Source organism: Cyprinodon tularosa, unplaced genomic scaffold (genome assembly GCF_016077235.1).
Source record: "Cyprinodon tularosa strain WSP-4 unplaced genomic scaffold, ASM1607723v1 ctg724, whole genome shotgun sequence".
NCBI classification, from domain to species: domain Eukaryota; kingdom Metazoa; phylum Chordata; class Actinopteri; order Cyprinodontiformes; family Cyprinodontidae; genus Cyprinodon; species Cyprinodon tularosa.
The window spans coordinates 161625-182196 of NW_024039479.1; the positions used below are offsets into that span (position 1 = coordinate 161625).

General features: G+C 48.0%; 1 protein-coding gene across 1 annotated transcript; it reads right to left on the reverse strand.

The window, feature by feature from the left end:
• Positions 1-988: 988 nt before the first annotated feature.
• On the reverse strand, positions 989-19011 carry plekho2 (pleckstrin homology domain containing, family O member 2). The gene is made up of 7 exons (XM_038269225.1): positions 18688-19011; positions 6369-6518; positions 6175-6297; positions 4454-4558; positions 4148-4246; positions 2622-2879; positions 989-2529 (listed from the first exon to the last, which is right to left on the reverse strand). The coding sequence occupies exons 1-7, from the start codon at positions 18694-18696 to the stop codon at positions 1363-1365; spliced, it is 1911 nt and encodes a 636-aa protein (XP_038125153.1). The 5' UTR covers positions 18697-19011; the 3' UTR covers positions 989-1362.
• Positions 19012-20572: the final 1561 nt, after the last annotated feature.

Below are 20572 nucleotides of genomic sequence, written 5' to 3' on the forward strand. Positions count from 1 at the left end.
TTTCGTGCTATGGCTCATTTAACATATATATATTTTTATATTTTATTATGCACCGTGGGGTTGAGGGGATGGAAATTTCATCTGTGTTGTATGTTACATGTAGCACATTTGACAATAAAGTTGAGTTGAGTTGAGTTATTTACCTACTCAAATTAAGGGTAAATATACTTAATTTAGGAAATCTTAACTTATTTCTTGATCGTTTTTCCAGCACCTGAAAGTTACAGGTCTAGCGCACTTGTGTCCAAAAGTTACACAGTGTGCCTTTAAATCTGGGTTAATACTAAAGCTTTAACAAAAAAATGAAGCCTTATAAGTGCAAGAAGATCATATTCTGCTGATTTTATGTTGATCTGCTATAAAAGAAAATTGCTCAGGAAGCTTTATCTGTTAAACAATAAGATGGTTCTTCTCCTAGAGGTCCTACTCCATCGACCCTGATCCATTACCTGCACTACTTTTCTAAATTTTACTCAATAAAATACCAACTTCTGCTTGAAAAAAATTTAAACTTGTTTTCTAAAATACTGTGTTTTTATTTCAGATCAAATTAGACTAAACGAGTTTACCGTCTCTAGCAGACTGTCGGCCATTGTTTCAAAGCAAAATAAGCAGACGACCTCAGTTCTATTAAAAATACAGTTTTAGTCTCTAAAACACAATTACCCCATTTACACCAGCCTTTAGAAAGGTGCAAAGATCGGTCCGAGCTTGGTAACCGAGATAACTGTTACGTGTGAATGGAACGCAACTGAACTGGACTGAACTGAAGCGCGCTAACATGGTACTAAGTTCTGAGCAGGGCTCGCCGCGGTTCATCTGTGGCTCGGTTCTCTGATAACAAAGAGCGCATGAGCCATTTTTTTGGCCGGTTTTCTGCCGTGTTCAACTTTGTGATTCACAGATCTCTGCACCTGTTCACAACACCAACTTCTTCTCATCCTGTTAATGGCATCAGAAGACCACGGTGTGACCTGGGACCACCCAGAAGGATGCCTTCTTCGCCTGAAATTCCGCAAATGAGGAAATATCACTAATATAACATAACTTCCTGAATATTACGTGAGCCAACATGTTTGTTAGCATAATTCTTTGAGATCTGTAGTATCGTGGACCGCCGATAGGAGGCGAGGAACCGTGCTAGCGGGATGCATAAATGGTCGTAAGAACCAAGCTAAGCATGTTAACTGATTCGAGCTCGGTCCGAACTTGGCATGGATCGGTTTCAGAGGGCTGGTGGAAACGGGGCAAACGTCACCATCTGAAAGGTAGGTCTGTTCTGTACCTGGGTGGGTTTATATCAAATGACTGAAGAATGACTGTCCAAGCAGGCGATTCCCAGTTGACTAGGTCAGACTGGTTTTACCAGCTCATCCTTTTCTCCTTGGCCACTTTCAGTTTCTTGACCTCTCTGAGGACGCGGTCAGCGTTCTGGAGCTTCTCCAAGGCTTTAGCCAGCAGGTCCTCAGGCATGACCTCCACGTGGCTCTCCTGAGCCTGATTCAGGAGCTCATTGGTCTTCTTCATCTGCAGCGCCACCTCGGTCTCAAGCTCTGTGACATAATCTTTTGAGGCTGCTAAACGCCCGTCTTCAGCTTTGCTGCTGTTTTTCTGCTGATTGCAGTCCAGGGATTCGGACAGCAGATCTCCAATCGATGCAGACTTGGCCTTGTTAGAAGGTTTGAGGGGTTTCTGTAAAGGCTCTGAGCGCCGGCTGGGATGAAAGTTTGCTCTAAGCTGAAGCTTGGCCGGCTGTCTTAAGTTAACAGAGGTTTGACCTTTATCTTCGGCTGCGGTGAGCTCATCTAGGCCACCGTGGCTCTCCAGGGTTGCAGATATGGAAGCTTCCGGCGTATCCTCACCAGCAGAGCCCTCACTCCCATCATCTGAGTGCTGACCGCTGTCTACAGATTTCTCTTCTGTCTTCTTCTCCTTTCCTCCAAGCGAGTGGCAGAGCAGAGGACTCAGGCTGAGGGTCTCAGTGAAGGGCTCATTTAGGTCGACATTCATTTGGGGAGAACTCTGCAGTAATTGAGGGGAAGTTGCTGAATCATCAGAAGCTGTAGAGTCTGAGCCATCATAAGGCTGAGCACACAGCTCCTCTCTCTCTGCCTCTTCTGGTTTTTCTGCCTCATTATCACTAGTCTTTCTAATGTCACACTCATAATCCTCTCCCTTGATTGTGCGCTCGGGTTCACCTTCGCCGGCACTGTCTCCCAGCTGGTCTACCTCTTTGTTGTCCACGGCTGGTCTTGGCTGTTCAACCTCACCGTCTCCTTCCATCTTCCTTTCACCATCTGCACCCTGTGTCGGCTGGCAGGGCTTCTTGTCCTTGGATGGAGGTGTAGGGGGGTGGGGAGTTGGGGAGGTTTCTGTAATGTTAACCAATGAGCCCGCTGAGCTGGGTTTGATGGGAGGCGTTGGTGGTGTGCCTTTCTTAGCGTAAGTGTCTTCATCATTTGAAATTTCTTCCTCTGGTGTGACGCAGGGTTTGGACTGTTTCGATGGCGGCATCGGGGGTTTCGGGGCCTTTTAAAAAGGAAACATGTTTTTATAGACCATCTAATTCAAGCAGAGGCATTCTGATAGATGGCATTTCTTTGGGGAAAAGATATACAAACCTCTGTTTCTTCTTGTTTATCAGGCTCATTCTTGGGTAAAAGACTGGATTTAGCCTCCTTGCTAGGAGGCATGGGAGGCTTGATGACCTTCTTCTCCTCTGCAACCGACACTGATTGTTTCTCGCCATCACTGGCAGCTGGATATGCCGTCGTTTCAGAGGTACCATCGGTCTGAGCATTATTTGTCCCATTCGGCATCACTGCATCCTCAAGATCAAGATCCAAACGCAGGATACCATCAGAGGACACATCAGCTACCTAAGAAAGGGAAAGCAAATAATGGGAAAAGATACACACAACAAATTATATGATGAATAGAATTAATGAAACAGCTCTGGTGAAAGTCACTAATGATATTCTCATGGCCTCAGATAATGGACTTGTATCTGTGCTCGTCCTGTTGGATCTCAGTGCTGCATTTGATCCAGTTGATCATAATATTCTTTTAGAAAGACTTGAAGATTTTGTTGGAATTAAAGGAACAGCACTAGACTGGTTTAAATCTGATCAATCTGATCAATTTCAGTTTGTTCATGTTAATGATAGATCTTCAACATGCTCAAAGGTTACCTGTGGAGTACCACAGGGATCAGTGCTAGGACCAATTCTCTTTACTATATACATCCTCCCAATCGGTAGAATTATTAGACAGCATGGGATTAATTTCCACTGTTATGCTGATGATACCCAGCTATATCTGTCTATAATCCAGATGAAGCTAACCCATTACATAGATTACAGGCATGTCTGAAGACATATAAACCTGGATGACTCTTAACTTTCTGCTTCTGAATGCAGACAAAACAGAAGTTATAGTCTTTGGACCAGTCTTTGAAAAAGAAGCTGATTAGTCAGTCACTTCATTTGGATGGGATTAAACTGATTTCAGATAATAAAGTAAAAAATCTTGGTGTTGTTTTTGATCAGGACCTGTCATTTAAATCCCAATATACATCAATGGGAAATGTGACGTCATTTGTACTAGTAAGAATTCCTTTTCAGATATCTGAAATGTTTATTTTGACTAGGAAGAAATGTATTTGGGACATCTGGATTACTTATTCCGTCAAGCTAATAAATGTTAAAATGGCCTGCCATAGATGGTAGTGTAATGTTCTTTGGTCAAGTCTCCTGACTTTAAAAAGTGCTATATAAGTACAGGCCATTTACCATTTAAAACTTATGGAGATGAAGTGTTGTGAAATTGAGCCATGGACATAAAATGAATTAGATAATATTTACAGAGTGAAATTTTGGGAAGGAAAGATCATATTTAGGAGACTGAGGGACACGTCAATCATTTCAGGAGCACAAAGTTTCTCGGGACCTTTTATTCTTCTAAGTTTCCAAACATGTAAGAGAAGAGCAGCTATATAACTGATCATTTCTTAGTATGTTTTATGACACAAACTGCTCTTATGTTCTCAACCCTTTCTGTTTGTCATGGTTCTACATAATCCTGGAGAACAAACACCAATATTGTCAGAAGAACTGTCCGTCTTTGCAGTGGGACCAGCGATCCTTACCTCTCTCATGTGGATTCTGGTTGGCGGGCGTCGGTTACGATTTCCCTGAGGTCTCGTTCGGGTAATATGTTCTAAATTACTGCTGTCGTCAACCTTCACCTATGGGAAATGTGTCAGAATTAAAGCTTTTACAGACAAGAAAAAGAAATAAAAGAGACAACATATTTTTTGGGAATGAACTGGTTTAAGTAGCCGGGCATTCAATGGGATGAGCAGGGCACGGCGGAGCCATAAAGGCGTGATGCTAAGGGTCGGTTTGGGCATAGGAGCAGATGCAGAGACAGACATGTTAGCAGAGAGCGTTACCTCATCAAAGACTTTGTTTTTTGCCCGACTGATGCAATCGCTGAGGGCTTTGATCCAGGCCTCCTTCTCCTCCGCAGTCTGAGCCTGGAGCTTCACATCATGGATCTGGAAAACAGACCTCAGCTGTTTCTCAGTTAGCACACATTAGCCCACCGCCGTGTAAGGATCACAGTGTTGCTGCTTTCAGCCTCACAGCTGAGCGCCGTTACCCTGGAGAGAGCTGCTGGCACCCAGACCCTTCAGGACCAGCCTGGCCTTCAGGGTTCACTCATCTTTGGAGGTGCATCGGGGGTGCAGCTCCTTACAGACATCAGTATATCACTGATAAGCCTTGAATTAGCACAAGCTAATCCCAGTTTATAGAACAGCAACACTGTGAGTCTCCACGGGGTCATTTTTTCACTTTTAAGCCGCGATCACACCGACTGCGTCCGACTTTTTAATCTCTTATCCGATTTTTTTCCATGTCACACTGACTGCGTATAGAGAGAATCTGACTAGACAGGATGAGCAGATCTGTGCAGAATTATTTCACTCTGTCTCTGTGCTATAAATAAAAAAAAATAATGTCCATGTTTGACTTGGACACATTATGGAAAGTTCTTAAAAATAAAAATCACTGGCTCATTCTATAAAGCAAAGCTCTACCTATCTGTCTGTGCAGCATTTACACAGGATAACTTTGCAGTGTTAAAGTAACACTTTAAGAGTGCATTTGGTCTCACTCGGAATTAGTGTTAAATTAGAAATTTACACAGTGTATATTTTACTCCAGTTGTTGTTGCAGTAACTCTAAAAGAGTCAATGTACTTTGACACTGCATATTTAACACTGTTATTAACTGTGTAGAACCAGAACAGATAGATAATGTTCATCTATTAAAAACATAATGAGATCTACGTCTAAAGAAAGATAAACGCAGCACTAAACAGCGTGGGGCGGTTTCTATGGTGACTGAGGCAAAGAGGTGTTTCCCAGAGAGATCTGGGAAGTTTATCAGAGTTTTTCTTTCTTTGTTCCATAAAGAGGTGAGAGAGATACGCTGCGCTGACCTGCTCTGTCTGCTCCTCTTTATTCTGGTTTCTGTGAGGCTCAAAGAGGATCACTGCTTTATCCGTTTGCTGTCCTCCTGAACTCCTATCATGGGGAAAGTTTTCTATTTTATTCTTTAATGTCTTTCCCCTTCAGATTATCACATTTTATTTTGGATTTTCCTCCAAAGCGGATGTGTTTTACTTTGTAACCGCGTCTCTCTTCCTGCCAGACCCATGAAATCAATCTGAGCTACGCTGCTCCCTGCTGGAAATCATCCCCATTGACTTTCAATCAGCGCTAAACGTCACGACGTCTGAGGCACGATTTTCTGTCGGATCGGACGCAAAATTGCGTGTTTAAATGACACCTGAGGAGATGTAGTAGTTATAACAGAAATGTTTAAAATGGTCTAAATCCTCCAGATGTCCAGCATGCAGGTGTTTAGCAGTAAATGTCTGTAAACTTTAAGATCATCAGACTTTCTCTTTTCTTAGAGAGGAAACCTTTATGACAAAAGATTAGACAACTGCAACCCAAAAAAAACAACAACAACCAACCTGCAGTTAAACCAACATTTTCTTTTTCACCTTAAATAAATGTTTAATGTCTAGAGTCATAAATGTTTAGGGGTCATTTATTTATTCAGTGTGATTAATAAATAAATGAAGGTATTTCTCTGCTCCAACCTTATTTCCAGACTTTGGGGATCGGATCAGAACCAGCCTATGCTTTTTATTGAAGGGACTCTTTAATTCATGGCACTTGTCATAGCTTTCCAGGTCCAGTCTCTCCAGGCAGTTCTGCAGGTCCTGGAAGACAGAGAACCTTCTCAGCATGAGGAAGGCAGCAGACGGGATTCCAAGAAGAGGCTGAGGCGTACCTCGTTCTCATACACCACCATCTCCGTCTTCTCCACCTGGACGTAGCGGTCCTTGTAGCTCGCCAGCAGTCGGCCGTGAGATTTCTTCACCCAGCCAGCCTTGCTCAGGAACTTTGGCTTTTTTGGCTGGGCAGGCTCCTCTTTCGTTGCCTGTAGTCAAACAGAGGAAGGAAGTCACACTTCAACACATCTGACATTAAGCAAAATGCAAATGCAATAAACGTAGAGATGGAGCTGCACACTATTCCTGTCCGGGGCGGTTGCTTTATGTTTAGCAAACCTTTCAAAATGCTCTGAGTGTTTCTCTGGGGGAGTTTTATGATCACAGGGTGCGGGTCTCTGACATCCCTTAGCGGCTCATCAGGGCCTCCTCAGACCAACACACAGAAACTGTTCTTCAGATGGTTGGAAAGTGGCCAACAGAGAAATCATTGAGAGGAAACACCTAACGCCTGATGGAAGAGTCACAGCTGGATGATAGTTGACTCTTCAGCAATCCCTCACACTAAGCATGCTTGTAGCGAAAGTGGAGAGGAAAAACTCCCTTTGAACAGGAAGAAACCTCCAGCAGTACCAGGCTCAGTGTGAGCAGCCATCTGCTGAGGCCGACTGGGGTTCAAGGAGACAGAAGCAGACATAGAAAAAGAAGCATAGATACAAAAGGCAACTGTCAACCAGCTCCACAGGCGGCCCCGTCCAGGAAACACACAGCCAGGCAGACGAGCTCCGAGCCAGCTCCCATGTCAGAGGACGAAGCAGCTCCGTCATTCTGCAGGAAGACGCCTGTTTGTTTTGAACAATACTCTATATGTTCCAAAAAAGTTAAAAATCAATCCACTGGACTTTGTTTCCAAGTTTGAAGATGTTTCTCTTCCCATCCAGAAAGCTTTTTCAATTTAAAATGTCAGAAATAGCGTTGAAATTGAGGCTTTATAGAGTGGTCCAAAAAAAAAAAAAGCCTTGTTTTTGTTTAGAAAACACGCAAATAGAAACGGATGAACGGGTCCCCCCCTTTGGAATGGGGGTGGTTTGGCTTCTTTGTTAGCCTGCAATGCCCCATAGCTTGTTGGACTGCTGTATAAAACCTGGAACTAATTGCTATTTCTAACATTTTGAATTGAAAAAGCTTCCTGGATGGAAGAGAAAAGTCTTCAAACTTAGAAACAAAGTCCAGTGGATTGATTTTTGTAACTTTTTTGGAATGACTCTGACCTGGATGACTGAGAATCTTCACCAGCAACACTCTATATGAAATGGTCAAAACCCAATAAAAAAGTACTAAGGCTCTGAAATGTGTTTGTAAAGCAAATATGTCTGGCTAACGAAGTTCTAGTGACAATAATACACAGGGCTGAGAAAAGAGGCTGCATGGTGGGTTGCATTTTGTATTTATATTATTAGCTACGCTTCTTCTAAAAGCATCCATCAGGGTTCATTCAAACCAAACAGACAGATTAATAATGGAGCAAACACAGCTGGCAGGTGAACAGAAACCAACCCCATGTGTTGGATGTCCTCTAATGCAGCGTTCAGACCGCTAGCAGCAGAGGCAGCAGAAGCAGCTGCTTTCCATGCCAAGTCCTGTTCTCTGAGGTGTCCTGTTCTCTGAGACGACCTGTTATCTGAGGCGACCTGTTCTCTGAGGTGTCCTGTTCTCTGAGACGACCTGTTATCGGAGGCGACCTGTTCTCTGAGGTGACCTGTTCTCTGAGGCGACCTGTTCTCTGAGGCGACCTGTTCTCTGAGGTGATCTTTTCTCTGAGGCTAGCTGTTCTCTGAGGTGATCTTTTCTCTGAGGCGATGTGTTCTCTGAGGCGACCTGTTCTCTGAGGCGACCTGTTCTCTGAGGCGACCTATTCTCTGAGGTGACCTGTTCTCTGAGGCGACCTGTTCTCTGAGGCGACCTGTTCTCTGAGGTGATCTGTTCTCTGAGGTGACCTGTTCTCTGAGGTGACCTGTTCTCTGAGGAGACCTGTTCTCTATGGTAACCTGTTCTCTGAGGTGACCTGTTCTCTGTGGTGACCTGTTCTCTGAGGCGACCTGTTCTCTGAGGTGATCTGTTCTCTGTGGTGACCTGTTCTCTGAGGCGACCTGTTCTCTGAGGTGATCTGTTCTCTGAGGTGACCTGTTCTCTGAGGCGACCTATTCTCTGAGGTGACCTGTTCTCTGTGGTGACCTGTTCTCTGAGGCGACCTGTTCTCTGAGGTGATCTGTTCTCTGAGGTGATCTTTTCTCTGAGGCTAGCTGTTCTCTGAGGTGATCTTTTCTCTGAGGCGATCTGTTCTCTGAGGCGACCTGTTCTCTGAGGCGACCTGTTCTCTGAGGCGACCTGTTCTCTGAGGTGATCTGTTCTCTGAGGTGACCTGTTCTCTGAGGTGAACTGTTCTCTGAGGTGACCTGTTCTTTGAGGCGACCTATTCTCTGAGGCGACCTGTGCTCTGAGGTAACCTGTTCTCTGCGGTGACCTGTTCTCTGAGGTGATCTGTTCTCTGAGGTGACCTGTTCTCTGAGGTAAGCTGTTCTCTGAGGTGACCTGTTCTCTGAGGTGATCTGTTCTCTGAGGTGACCTGTTCTCTGAGGTGACCTGTTCTCTGAGGCGACCTATTCTCTGAGGAGACCTGTTCTCTATGGTAACCTGTTCTCTGAGGTGACCTGTTCTCTGTGGTGACCTGTTCTCTGAGGCGACCTATTCTCTGAGGTGACCTATTCTCTGAGGTGACCTGTTCTCTGTGGTGACCTGTTCTCTGAGGTGACCTGTTCTCTGAGGTGACCTGTTCTCTTAGGCTGTTCTCTGAGGCGACCTGTTCTCTGAGGTGACCTGTTCTCTGAGGTGACCTGTTCTCTATGGTGACCTGTTCACTGAGGTGACCTGTTCTCTTAGGCTGTTCTCTGAGGTGACCTGTTCTCTTAGGCTGTTCTCTGAGGTGACCTCTTCTCTGCAGTGACCTTCCTTCCCTCCTTGCTTTACCTTTTTAGCTAAACTTAACTCACCGAGTCTTAAAAAGGATAAAAGTCTCATTCAGTTTCTGGGTCGTTAAGGTGAAATAAAAACAGTTCAGCTAGCTTGGCCGCATTGCATGCTGGGTAATGATGGCGGATGGCCAACTGAAAGTACAGGTCTGATGGCCAGCCACATGTCTGACTCAATAACCAAAGGACTATTTACATTCATTGAATTTTTTTCAATAGATAATATTCAAGAAATATACCCAGCGAGCCGTCTGCTGAAGGGTTACAAGACTCTAGAGAAGTTACATTTCCTCATTCAAGAGAACCTTGATTTGGTATTTCCAAATTTGACAGAAGCCTTTAAAGTATTTTTAACCCTGCCTCTGACAGTTGCACCTGCAGAGAGATCATTTAGCTGAAGCTCATCAAAACACACCTTCGTTCAAATATGAGCAACGATAGCTTGTTCCAGTTGCATTGACCTCTATTGAAAACAGTGCGGCACGGTCTACTTTATTTGATGCTATGATTGACAAATGGGCAAGTGCAAATTCATGGAATGCAACAGAAATGTCAAAAATGTTCAAACTCTGAAAATGGAGTTCAGGCCATTAAGATTTTATATTTCCGCCACAGAAAATGTTGAGCCACTACTATAAACTTCTTATTTGGTTATGATCAGGGGCGCCGTGTTGGCATCCGCCTCAGAAATACGTGGTTGCGGCCCTGTTGGAGCCAAACAGGAAGAAAGAACAGAGCAGGGGCACCGTAGACGCCGGCTGGTCTCCGTCAGGCACAGACCGGTTCAGTTAGACCCAATCAGAGGCTGCAGCGCTTTGCAGACTTTCTGGCTTTGGTTCTCCTGAAGGAACTTTTTTATTTTGCTTCGGCATCAGGTGGAAGGTCCCGTTCAAATGTTTCCCCTCTCTGACCTCAGGAAAAAGCAGCACAGCTGCTTGACAACAGGAACGTCCCAGAGATAACGTTCAGATCATCAAGGAAAGAAATGACACTGCAGGAAAAACAGCTGTGAAAATGCTTAGTAAGCCTCCCACAGAAACGCTGGTGATTCACAGCCGAAAGGCAGCAAGCGCTCCCAAAGAGACAGCAGGCCGGCGCAGGCTGGCTGCCGTTCTTCTTCACAGGGAGATCAGACATCACTTTCTGGGGCTCTATTTCTGGACAAACAGGAAGTCCACCCTGCTGTTGAACGTTAACCAAAACCAGACCTACAGCCACCCACAGATGTTCCTCTGTGGTAAAATAACTGACTACAGAACCAGCGGTGAATAGAAAGCAAACTCATCGCGGCCTTTACAGAGAAGAACGAGTCGAGTTTAACAGACTAACTCGGCAGACACGAGTTTCTGATGAGAGTCCAGGTCAGCGATGCTATACTGATGACACTGCTCTGCTCACAGAAGCCTGTCCACATCTGGCTTCAGGTGGAGAATAAAACCATCCACATCTCATTTCACGTTATGAGTAAAAAACATCAAATTTTTGCTTCAGTCAGAGTAAACACTATAGAGGTGGTTGGTGGAATTGTTTTCTCCATTGTTTCATCCACCTGAGCAGCAGAACTACTTCCAGCAGTTCCTGGGAAGACTGACTAGAGCTGCACCACCATGCAGAGCAGAGGTCTGCTTTCTGTCTAACTGAACAGAGACATTCTAAACCTTATTATCAGCATCAACTTCCCTTTTCATAGAGATGCTAAACTTCCTGATCAGATTCCCTTCCCTGGTTACTGGTTTACTCAGAGCCGAAGGTTCAGCAGAAAGCTCCCATTCCTGGATCTGAGACCGACAAGTGGATCTGACTCAGAACTCAGTCCAGGAAGTAACTAGCTCCTTGATTTCTGCTCAGTTCTGTTTGATATAGAAATCACCATAGCAACGCTTCCTTTAATTAGCAGCGGGGGTGTTTGATGAAGAGATATAGCTGTAAACTCAAAGCAAACACCCTAACCGCATCAGGTGGTTGATGCTGAGAAAGCGGGGTTAGGGTTTGTCATAGATCAGTGGCTCAGAGAGGAAATCTATTTCTGTAACTCTGTGACACCCATGAAGAGCAGCAGTCCATCTGGGTTACGCTCTGGGCTCTCCTGCTCCTTCCCAGGCAGGTTCTGGTTCTGCTCCATTCATCTCTTCAAAATGTGTAAAGATGTGAGGATAGTTTTACATGTTAACAGCTAGAGTGACTGTTTTTTTTTTTTTTTAACCAGCATTTCAGATCAAATAAAAATGGTTTCAACCTGCTGAAAGGATTCAGGACTTTGCTAACACAATGTCTATAATAGCCGTTTCCCACTGGCCCAAAAACCCATTTATACCCAGGAAAAATCGGGTACAGCTCATTGACGCGTGTCTACCTGGGTCAGATGACTCGGCAAGCGACCCGTGTTGATACCATTGTTAACTTTCCTGAGTTCTGTGACACTGGTGACATCATCACCATAGTTAGAGTGGCTCAGGTTATCCTGAGCTATCTCTATAGTTATGCTGCTATAGGCTTAGACTGCTGGAGGACATAGGGACCCCTTTTTCCTCATTCTGCTTCATTCTATCTCTATTCTCCTATTCTGCAGAATCTGTTAGTTCAATCTCTAACGTTCTGCTCTCTCTGCTTTTTCTCATAGTAGCTTCATCTGGTCTGCTCCTGTTTGGCTGTGACTCCATCCTGGAGAGAAATATCAGATGTTGGAGCTTGGCCTGTTTTCCAGTGTAGTCCTGTTTCTCTGACTGTGACTAACTGGATGTGCTCTCTTCATCCTCTGACATGGGAGCTGGCTCGGAGCTCCTCTGCCTGGCTGTGTGTTTCCTGGATGGGGCCATATTCCCCCACCATGGACCAAAGAGAAGAGAAAAACTTCTCTGATGCTTGATATTGGCAAAAGTCAGTAAAGATTAGCTAGCTAAAGCCAGGCATGCACTGTACGATTTTTTGCCCTTTTCGGGCCGATTTCAGCCTGACAGTGCGTGGTGTAGTGAACAGGGGGTAACGAGGGGCAATCAGCCTCTAAAGACAACCTCCCCATCAGGAATCGTAACGTTAGGAGAAAAATCGAAGTTGTTTCAAAAGATGGGGCTGCTGTATAAAACCTGGAACGCTATTTCTGACATTTTGAATTGAAAAAGCTTCCTGGATGGAAGAGAAACGTCTTCAAACTTGGAAACAAAGTCCAGTGGATTGATTTTTATTTTCTTTTTTTGGAATGACTACGACCTGGATGAATGAGAATCTCCACCAGCTTAAACATGTCGGAAATTCAGTCGGCCATCTTAAGGTGGTCGTGGGCAAATCGCTCAGTGGGCAAACAAGGATTCTTCTTCTTCTTCCTCTCTGCTGTATACCCAGCAGCATGGCGGGGGGGCAATAGTGAAATGGAGTTCTTACTGTAAAACTGACAGACCGTGGTAGCCATGTTAGCTCAGCCAGTGTGAGCAGGTAGATCGCATCAGAGCGTCGGGTCGCACAGTGTGAGGACAGACATCGTAAGCTGCGAACTTTTAAACACTGCGGTTTGGTCATACAGTGTGAGCTTTAGCTGCGTACAACGATTGTAAATATGGTACAATGTATGCCTGGCTTAAGCAGCACATAGGACCCTGTTTGTAATTTCCCACAGTGCTGCTGGATATGGGGAGAAATAAAGCGTTTGCAGATGTGTCTTTCTGTAGGCAGGCCGCGGGGTAAACATCGCAGGAAACGTAGCTTTGATAGCAGGAGAAAATAAACTATTCAGACCTCTGTTCAATGGTCCTGATGTCAAAGCAGCTAGCAGCCATACAGCCAATGGAGGCGCGGTGGAGGAAGGACTCGTTCACAGAGCTGGATGCGTCGAAGGCGTGGGCGGGGCCAAAGTAGGACAAACTAGAGTCCTGCAACGGGTCGGGTCCCCGCGGGTCCCCAACGGGTCACCCGCTAAAATGCTCTTTTGCGGGTAAAAAAAAATAAATAAATAAAAATAAAGGGGTACGCAGGGTCAAGCGGATATTTTTTTAGTGCGGGCGGGTAGTTGGTGAATTTTTTTTTCATGCGCGTGTGTTGTTATGGACATCAGAAATGTTATATTAATCAGGCACTGGGGTCACCCTTGTAGCTTAAAGCCCTGCCGGCAGTGTAGGCTTCCCTCCAAAAAGGCCAAAGTCAGTGCATACACGTCTGCCGCAGTGTCAATGGCGCTGTTCTGCAGCGCAGCGTACTATAGCCTATTACTTGATGTGTTAATGGGTCGGGTTGCGGGTTAAATATCAACGGGTCGGGTTCGGATTTGAATTGAAGATATCCGCGGATGACGGGTCGGGTTCGGTAGTCATCCTAACGGGTTCGGGCGGATACGGGTTGGTAAAACACGACCCGTGCAAACTGACCGACTCTGGATGCTGTTCATATGAGCTGAAGACCCTCCTGGAAGCTCAGTTTGATGAGAGCTTGGGGGGGCGGGGGTTGCTGCTTCTGTTGCTCCTTCCGTTTAACTCTGGCCTCTTTCACATCATTCCCTCATTTGATCAGAATCTTAATTCCCAGAAACTGGAAGCAGGGTCCCACACACGCTCTCATTGTCTCACGGAGGCTGATCCTCAGAAAGGGTAATTGTTTTCTGCTCTGTTGGCAAGCGGGGCCGACACGTCAGCGCCTGCACTGTGGGTCACATGAAGGCAGAGGAGCATTCATCCAGGGTCCCGCTGGGGGTCTGGGGTCAAAGGTCGATGAGAGCAGAGGATTCATCATGTTCCGTTTCAAAGTGAAACACAGGAAGCAGAAAACACCTCCAACCTGTGTTCCTCTTCTCGGTACTGAAAAACTGTCACTACTTCCTTTCTGTGATGGTTTCAGTTCAGGCTCAGTGTGAGGTGTCCCGGCCTTTAAAGCAGCAGTTATTCAAAATGGCCCATCGCCAGCCGAATGGCAGTCCTCTACCCTCCAATAATTTAGTACAAACATTTATGTTTAAAAAGTAATTGTAGGGGATCAGGGACCATTCAGGGACCATCCAGGGAACAGCAAGGGACCAGCCAAGGACCAGCCAAGGACAAGCCAGGGACCAGCCAGGGACCAGCCAGGGACCAGCCAGGGACCAGCCAAGGACCAGCCAGGGACCAGCCAGGGACCAGCCAAGGACCAGCCAGGGACCAGCCAAGGACCAGCCAGGGACCAGCCAGGGACCAGCCAAGGACCAGCCAGGGACCAGCCAGGGACCAGCCAAGGACCAGCCAAGGACCAGCCAGGGACCAGCCAGGGAACAGCCAGGGACCAGCCAAGTACCATCCAAGGACCATCCAAGGACCAGCCAGGGACAAGCCAGGGACCAGCCAGGAACCAGCCAGGGACCAGCCAGGGAACAGCCAGGGACCAGCCAAGGACCATCCAAGGACCAGCCAGGGACTAGCCAGGGACTAGCCAAGGACCAGCCAAGGACCATCCAAGGACCATCCAAGGACCAGCCAGGGACAAGCCAGGGACCAGCCAGGGACAAGCCAGGGACCAGCCAAGGACCAGCCAAGGACTAGCCAGGGACTAGCCAAGGATCAGCCAGGGACCAGCCAGGGACTAGCCAAGGACCAGCCACAGACCAGCCAGGGACCAGCCAGGGACTAGCCAAGGATCAGCCAGGGACCAGCCAGGGACCAGCCAGGGACCAGCCGAGGACCAGCCAAGGACTAGCCAGGGACTAGCCAAGGATCAGCCAGGGACCAGCCAGGGACCAGCCGAGGACCAGCCAAGGACTAGCCAGGGACTAGCCAAGGATCAGCCAAGGACCAGCCAGGGACCAGCCAGGGACCAGCCAAGGACCAGCCAAGGACTAGCCAGGGACTAGCCAAGGATCAGCCAAGGACCAGCCAGGGACCAGCCAGGGACTAGCCAGGGACTAGCCAAGGACCAGCCAAGGACTAGCCAGGGACTAGCCAAGGATCAGCCAAGGACTAGCCAAGGATCAGCCAGGGACCAGCCAGGGACTAGCCAAGGACCAGCCAGGGACCAGCCAGGGAGTAGCCTGGGACTAGCCAAGGATCAGCCAGGGACCAGCCAGGGACTAGCCAAGGATCAGCCAAGGACCAGCCAAGGACTAGCCAGGGACTAGCCAAGGATCAGCCAAGGACCAGCCAGGGACCAGCCAAGGACCAGCCAGGGACCAGCCAGGGAACAGCCAGGGACCAGCCAAGTACCATCCAAGGACCATCCAAGGACCAGCCAGGGACAAGCCAGGGACCAGCCAGGAACCAGCCAGGGACCAGCCAGGGAACAGCCAGGGACCAGCCAAGGACCATCCAAGGACCAGCTAGGGACCAGCCAGGGACTAGCCAGGGACTAGCCAAGGACCAGCCAAGGACCATCCAAGGACCATCCAAGGACCAGCCAAGGACCAGCCAGGGACAAGCCAGGGACCAGCCAAGGACCAGCCAGGGACTAGCCAAGGACCAGCCACAGACCAGCCAGGGACCAGCCAGGGACTAGCCAAGGATCAGCCAGGGACCAGCCAGGGACCAGCCAAGGACCAGCCAAGGACTAGCCAGGGACTAGCCAAGGATCAGCCAAGGACCAGCCAGGGACCAGCCAGGGACCAGCCAAGGACTAGCCAGGGACTAGCCAAGGATCAGCCAAGGACCAGCCAGGGACTAGCCAGGGACTAGCCAAGGATCAGCCAAGGACCAGCCAAGGACTAGCCAGGGACTAGCCAAGGATCAGCCAAGGACCAGCCTGGGACCAGCCAAGGACTAGCCAGGGACTAGCCAAGGATCAGCCAGGGACCAGCCAGGGACTAGCCAAGGACCAGCCAGGGACCAGCCAGGGACTAGCCAGGGACTAGCCAAGGATCAGCCAGGGACCAGCCAGGGACTAGCCAAGGATCAGCCAAGGACCAGCCAAGGACTAGCCAGGGACTAGCCAAGGATCAGCCAAGGACCAGCCGAGGACTAGCCAGGGACTAGCCAAGGATCAGCCAAGGAGCAGCCTGGGACCAGCCAAGGACTAGCCAGGGACTAGCCAACGATCAGCCAGGGACCAGCCAGGGACTAGCCAAGGACCAGCCAGGGACCAGCCAGGGACTAGCCAGGGACTAGCCAAGGATCAGCCAGTGACCAGCCAGGGACTAGCCAAGGATCAGCCAAGGACCAGCCAAGGACTAGCCAGGGACTAGCCAAGGATCAGCCAAGGACCAGCCAGGGACTAGCCAGGGACTAGCCAAGGATCAGCCAAGGACCAGCCAAGGACTAGCCAGGGACTAGCCAAGGATCAGCCAAGGACCAGCCTGGGACCAGCCAAGGACTAGCCAGGGACTAGCCAAGAATCAGCCAGGGACCAGCCAGGGACTAGCCAAGGACCAGCCAGGGACCAGCCAGGGACTAGCCAGGGACTAGCCAAGGATCAGCCAGGGACCAGCCAGGGACTAGCCAAGGATCAGCCAAGGACCAGCCAAGGACTAGCCAGGGACTAGCCAAGGATCAGCCAAGGACCAGCCAGGGACTAGCCAAGGACCAGCCAGGGACCAGCCAAGGACTAGCCAGTGACTAGCCAAGGATCAGCCAGGGACCAGCCAGGGACTAGCCAAGGATCAGCCAAGGACCAGCCAAGGACCAGCCAGGGACTAGCCAAGGATCAGCCAAGGACCAGCCAGGGACCAGCCAAGGACTAGCCAGGGACTAGCCAAGGATCAGCCAGGGACCAGCCAGGGACTAGCCAAGGACCAGCCAGGGACCAGCCAGGGACTAGCCAGGGACTAGCCAAGGACCAGCCAAGGACTAGCCAGGGACTAGCCAAGGATCAGCCAAGGACCAGCCAGGGACCAGCCAAGGACTAGCCAGGGACTAGCCAAGGATCAGCCAGGGACCAGCCAGGGACTAGCCAGGGACTAGCCAAGGATCAGCCAGGGACCAGCCAGGGACCAGCCAGGGACTAGCCAGGGACTAGCCAAGGACCATCCAGGGACCATCCAGGAAAGTGGGGAAATTTTGAATGGCTCCTACTGTAACTAGGCCTTTGGTTCCGATGGTTCAAAGCGGGCCCACATCCTCAGCAGAACCTTGGATCATCTTTTCTGCTTTCATGCCATCGGTCCAACAATTCTTGGAATTTCTTCAAATGGTTCTGGTTCTGCTGGCAGTGATGCCTCGCAGGTTCAGATGGATTCTGCTCCGCTCTTCACCCCCGCCATCAACAAAGACACTGAGGCTGAGTTCAGCGTTCCCTCCGTTCCTCATCTCTCCCACAGCTGCTATAACCTCCAGCTGCTGAACATTCAAATTACACCCTCAGGTAAAAAGGTTTTCAGTGTCAGCGAGATCCGACCAAATGGGATGGAAAAGAATCGGTTCCGAAACCAGAAAACTGGAATCAAATTGGTACTTAAAACCTGAACCAGAACCGGTGCTGGTTCCTTTTTCTGAGGAGGAACCCAGAGCTCCTCGCTGATCCGTGGGAGACCTTTCTAGAACCGCCATCTGGGAGGTTTCCCATTTCTCTAAGCAACTGATCAAAGTTTTTAAGCAAACTTCAACAATGTAGACCAGGGGTTCCCAAAGTGGGGGTGGAGGCCCCAGATAGAGGTTAGCTTTAATTATGACTGCAGTATTAAATAGAAATATATATCACTGATTTCTATATCTCCAATTTAATCATTAAGCATCCCGTTAACTTATAAAAATAAATGATATACTGTATGAAATGTCATTTTAAGAACAGGCTGTTGCATATTTAGGGGGAAACAGTTTGTTGTTCCAGGTGGAGCTCAAACTGCTGAAAGAGCTGATGAAATATTTATTGATTCAAATATTTAAAAGGATATTAAAGCCTCCAAATATGAGCATATAAAGGAATAAGAAGAGCAGAGATGCTCAGTGGAAGAGCAGCATCATTTCCTTTCAGCTGCAGGTTCTGGAGGTTCTGGTTCTGTTCGCCTCACGCTGTTTATCAACCCGCTGCTTTCTGCTGAACTTCCCGTTTTGAACATTTTGCTTCCTCATAATTTCAGCTTGTTGCTGTTTTCCAGTAGCTCATCCGAACCGGACCAGGAACCCGAACAACTGGTTCTACTGGTACCGGAACCCCGAACTTTATGAACAAACCGATCAAACTCTGCGCGGATTATCTCAGATTAGCTGTAATCTAGGAAGTCTAATCGGAGGACATCGGTTCTGGACCCGCTTCTAACTGTAGAATGGGCTGAGGTTCTGCTGTGGTTCTGGGAGTTCTGCAGGTGGAACCTCTGCGGGTCGGATGGTTCCGATCGCGTCTCTGGGCCCAAACTTTACGCCCCTCCGTCTGCAGGAGTTCATGCTTTCTGCCTAACTTCCCTCAAAAGCTCGACATGTCTGCCTGCGGTACCAGGAATGGACCGGACCGGGCCGGGTCGGGCTCAGCTACTCACCTCATCCATGGTCCGTTAGACGGCGGCGGAGCGGCCCGCTGGCTCCTCGGGGGAAACGCGTGTGCAGCCTGCGGAAAACCGCCTGCACATTCCACGCAGCAGATCAGGAACAGAGCCGCGGACCTGACACCAAAGGTCGCGTCGTTTTCCTCTTTCGCCTCACAGAAAAACGAAAAGTTAGAAGAGAGAAGTTTGGTTTCCGGCTCAGGTCCCTTTTTACACCCATCGAGCAGTGAGGAGGAGCATGAGGGCGCGCGAGCTGCCTGCTGGCTGTCACAGCATCCCACCTCATATAGGTGTGGTTTAACTTTGAAACCCGGACTTTAAGGTCCTGCTGGAACTTCAGCTTCAGCAGCTTTTCCTCCTCAATTTGTCTCCATCTATCTTCCCTGCCCACCCCTGGAGCATGATGCTGCCACCACCATGTTTGGCAGAGGGGGGGGGGGGGGGGGGGGGGGGTGTTGAGAGTGATGTTCTGCATAATATTAATACATAGAACCAACAACACAGACATTAAAAGGGTTCATTTTGAGAGAATCTCAGGAAAAACAATAATCTTTCAGGTCAGTTTATTTCTATATCCAGAACACATTGTCATGACTCTCTACTTTTTTGGTTCTGTAAGTTTTCTTTTTCTTTTTTCAGTTTTCAGTTATACTTTAATTCATGTCAGGACTCCTGTCTTTGTGTTTGTGTTTCTGTGTTTGTCTCCCTTCCTCCACCAGGAGGCGCCTGGTTCTGGTCCACCTCCTCACACACCTGCTGATGGTTTCCTCGTTAACAGAGCGCTCTTAAGCTGCTGACTGCCACTACCTCAACACCAGAGTGTTTGCCAGTTTTGGGTACTCTAGCCAAGCTGAGTTTTGCTTAGTCAAACTGAGTTCTTGTCAACCTGAGTTTTAACATTGTTTTAGTCTTTGCCTCTCGGCAGGAAGTCATCCTACAAACTGGATTTTTCTGACCTTCTCTCCCTGGAAGGATCAACAGAGCTTCAAGCTGAGCTGGGGTTACAAACAGGAGGTTTGGATCCACTTTCCCCAAGAGATCGTTTGAGCTTCACACTGAGAAACGGATTCATCTCCACTACGACCCATTCAAGTACCGCAGGAAATCTGAGTGGCAGTCAGCTTCTCCGTTCACCTACAAACAACCGCATTCTGGGTAAACCCTGTTCCGCCCCTCAACCGAATCAGACAAACACGGGAACAACAGCATACAGTCTGGAGTCAAAGATTCAACAACTTCTCTGGAAACGTGAGTCAGCAACCAGATCCTCTTCTCCACGAATCAAATTTCCCACTGAGCCCGAACTAATCGCTGTGTCTTCCCCTCACTTTTCAGTTCCAGTTGAGCAGTGTTCAGAGCAATACTTCTCTCTGCATTATCTCTTCAATAAAACCTGTTAAATCTTTTCTCCTGGTCTCCCTGTTTGGTCTTCTGCATTTGGGTCTGAACTTTAGTAAAATCATGACAATTCATCTCTTTCTATGTTTTCTAGTTTATTGGTTTCATTTTCATTTTGTGTTATTCTAGTTATTTTTTTATTGTATTTAAGTTATTTGGTATTGTTTGCCCTCTGCTGCCCCCTTGTGTTCTCCTAGCTCCCTTCTAGACTCCTCTGTCCACACCTGCTCCCAGTTTGCTGATTGGACCGCTCTTTGTTCAGTCTCCCATTTATACACCTCCAGTTCAGTCACTGTTTGCTGGTTCCTTTACTTGGTTTTTGTTTTTTAGTGTTTTATGTTTTTGGACTTTGCTTCAGTTGCTCTGAATTTGGGTCCTCAAAAACCTCCACACAACCTTGACAGAAGGAACCAGCCAACATGGTGTAAGGATCTCAGAATATTGGACCCAGAATTCAAGGCGAGACAGGCAGTGGGAAAGT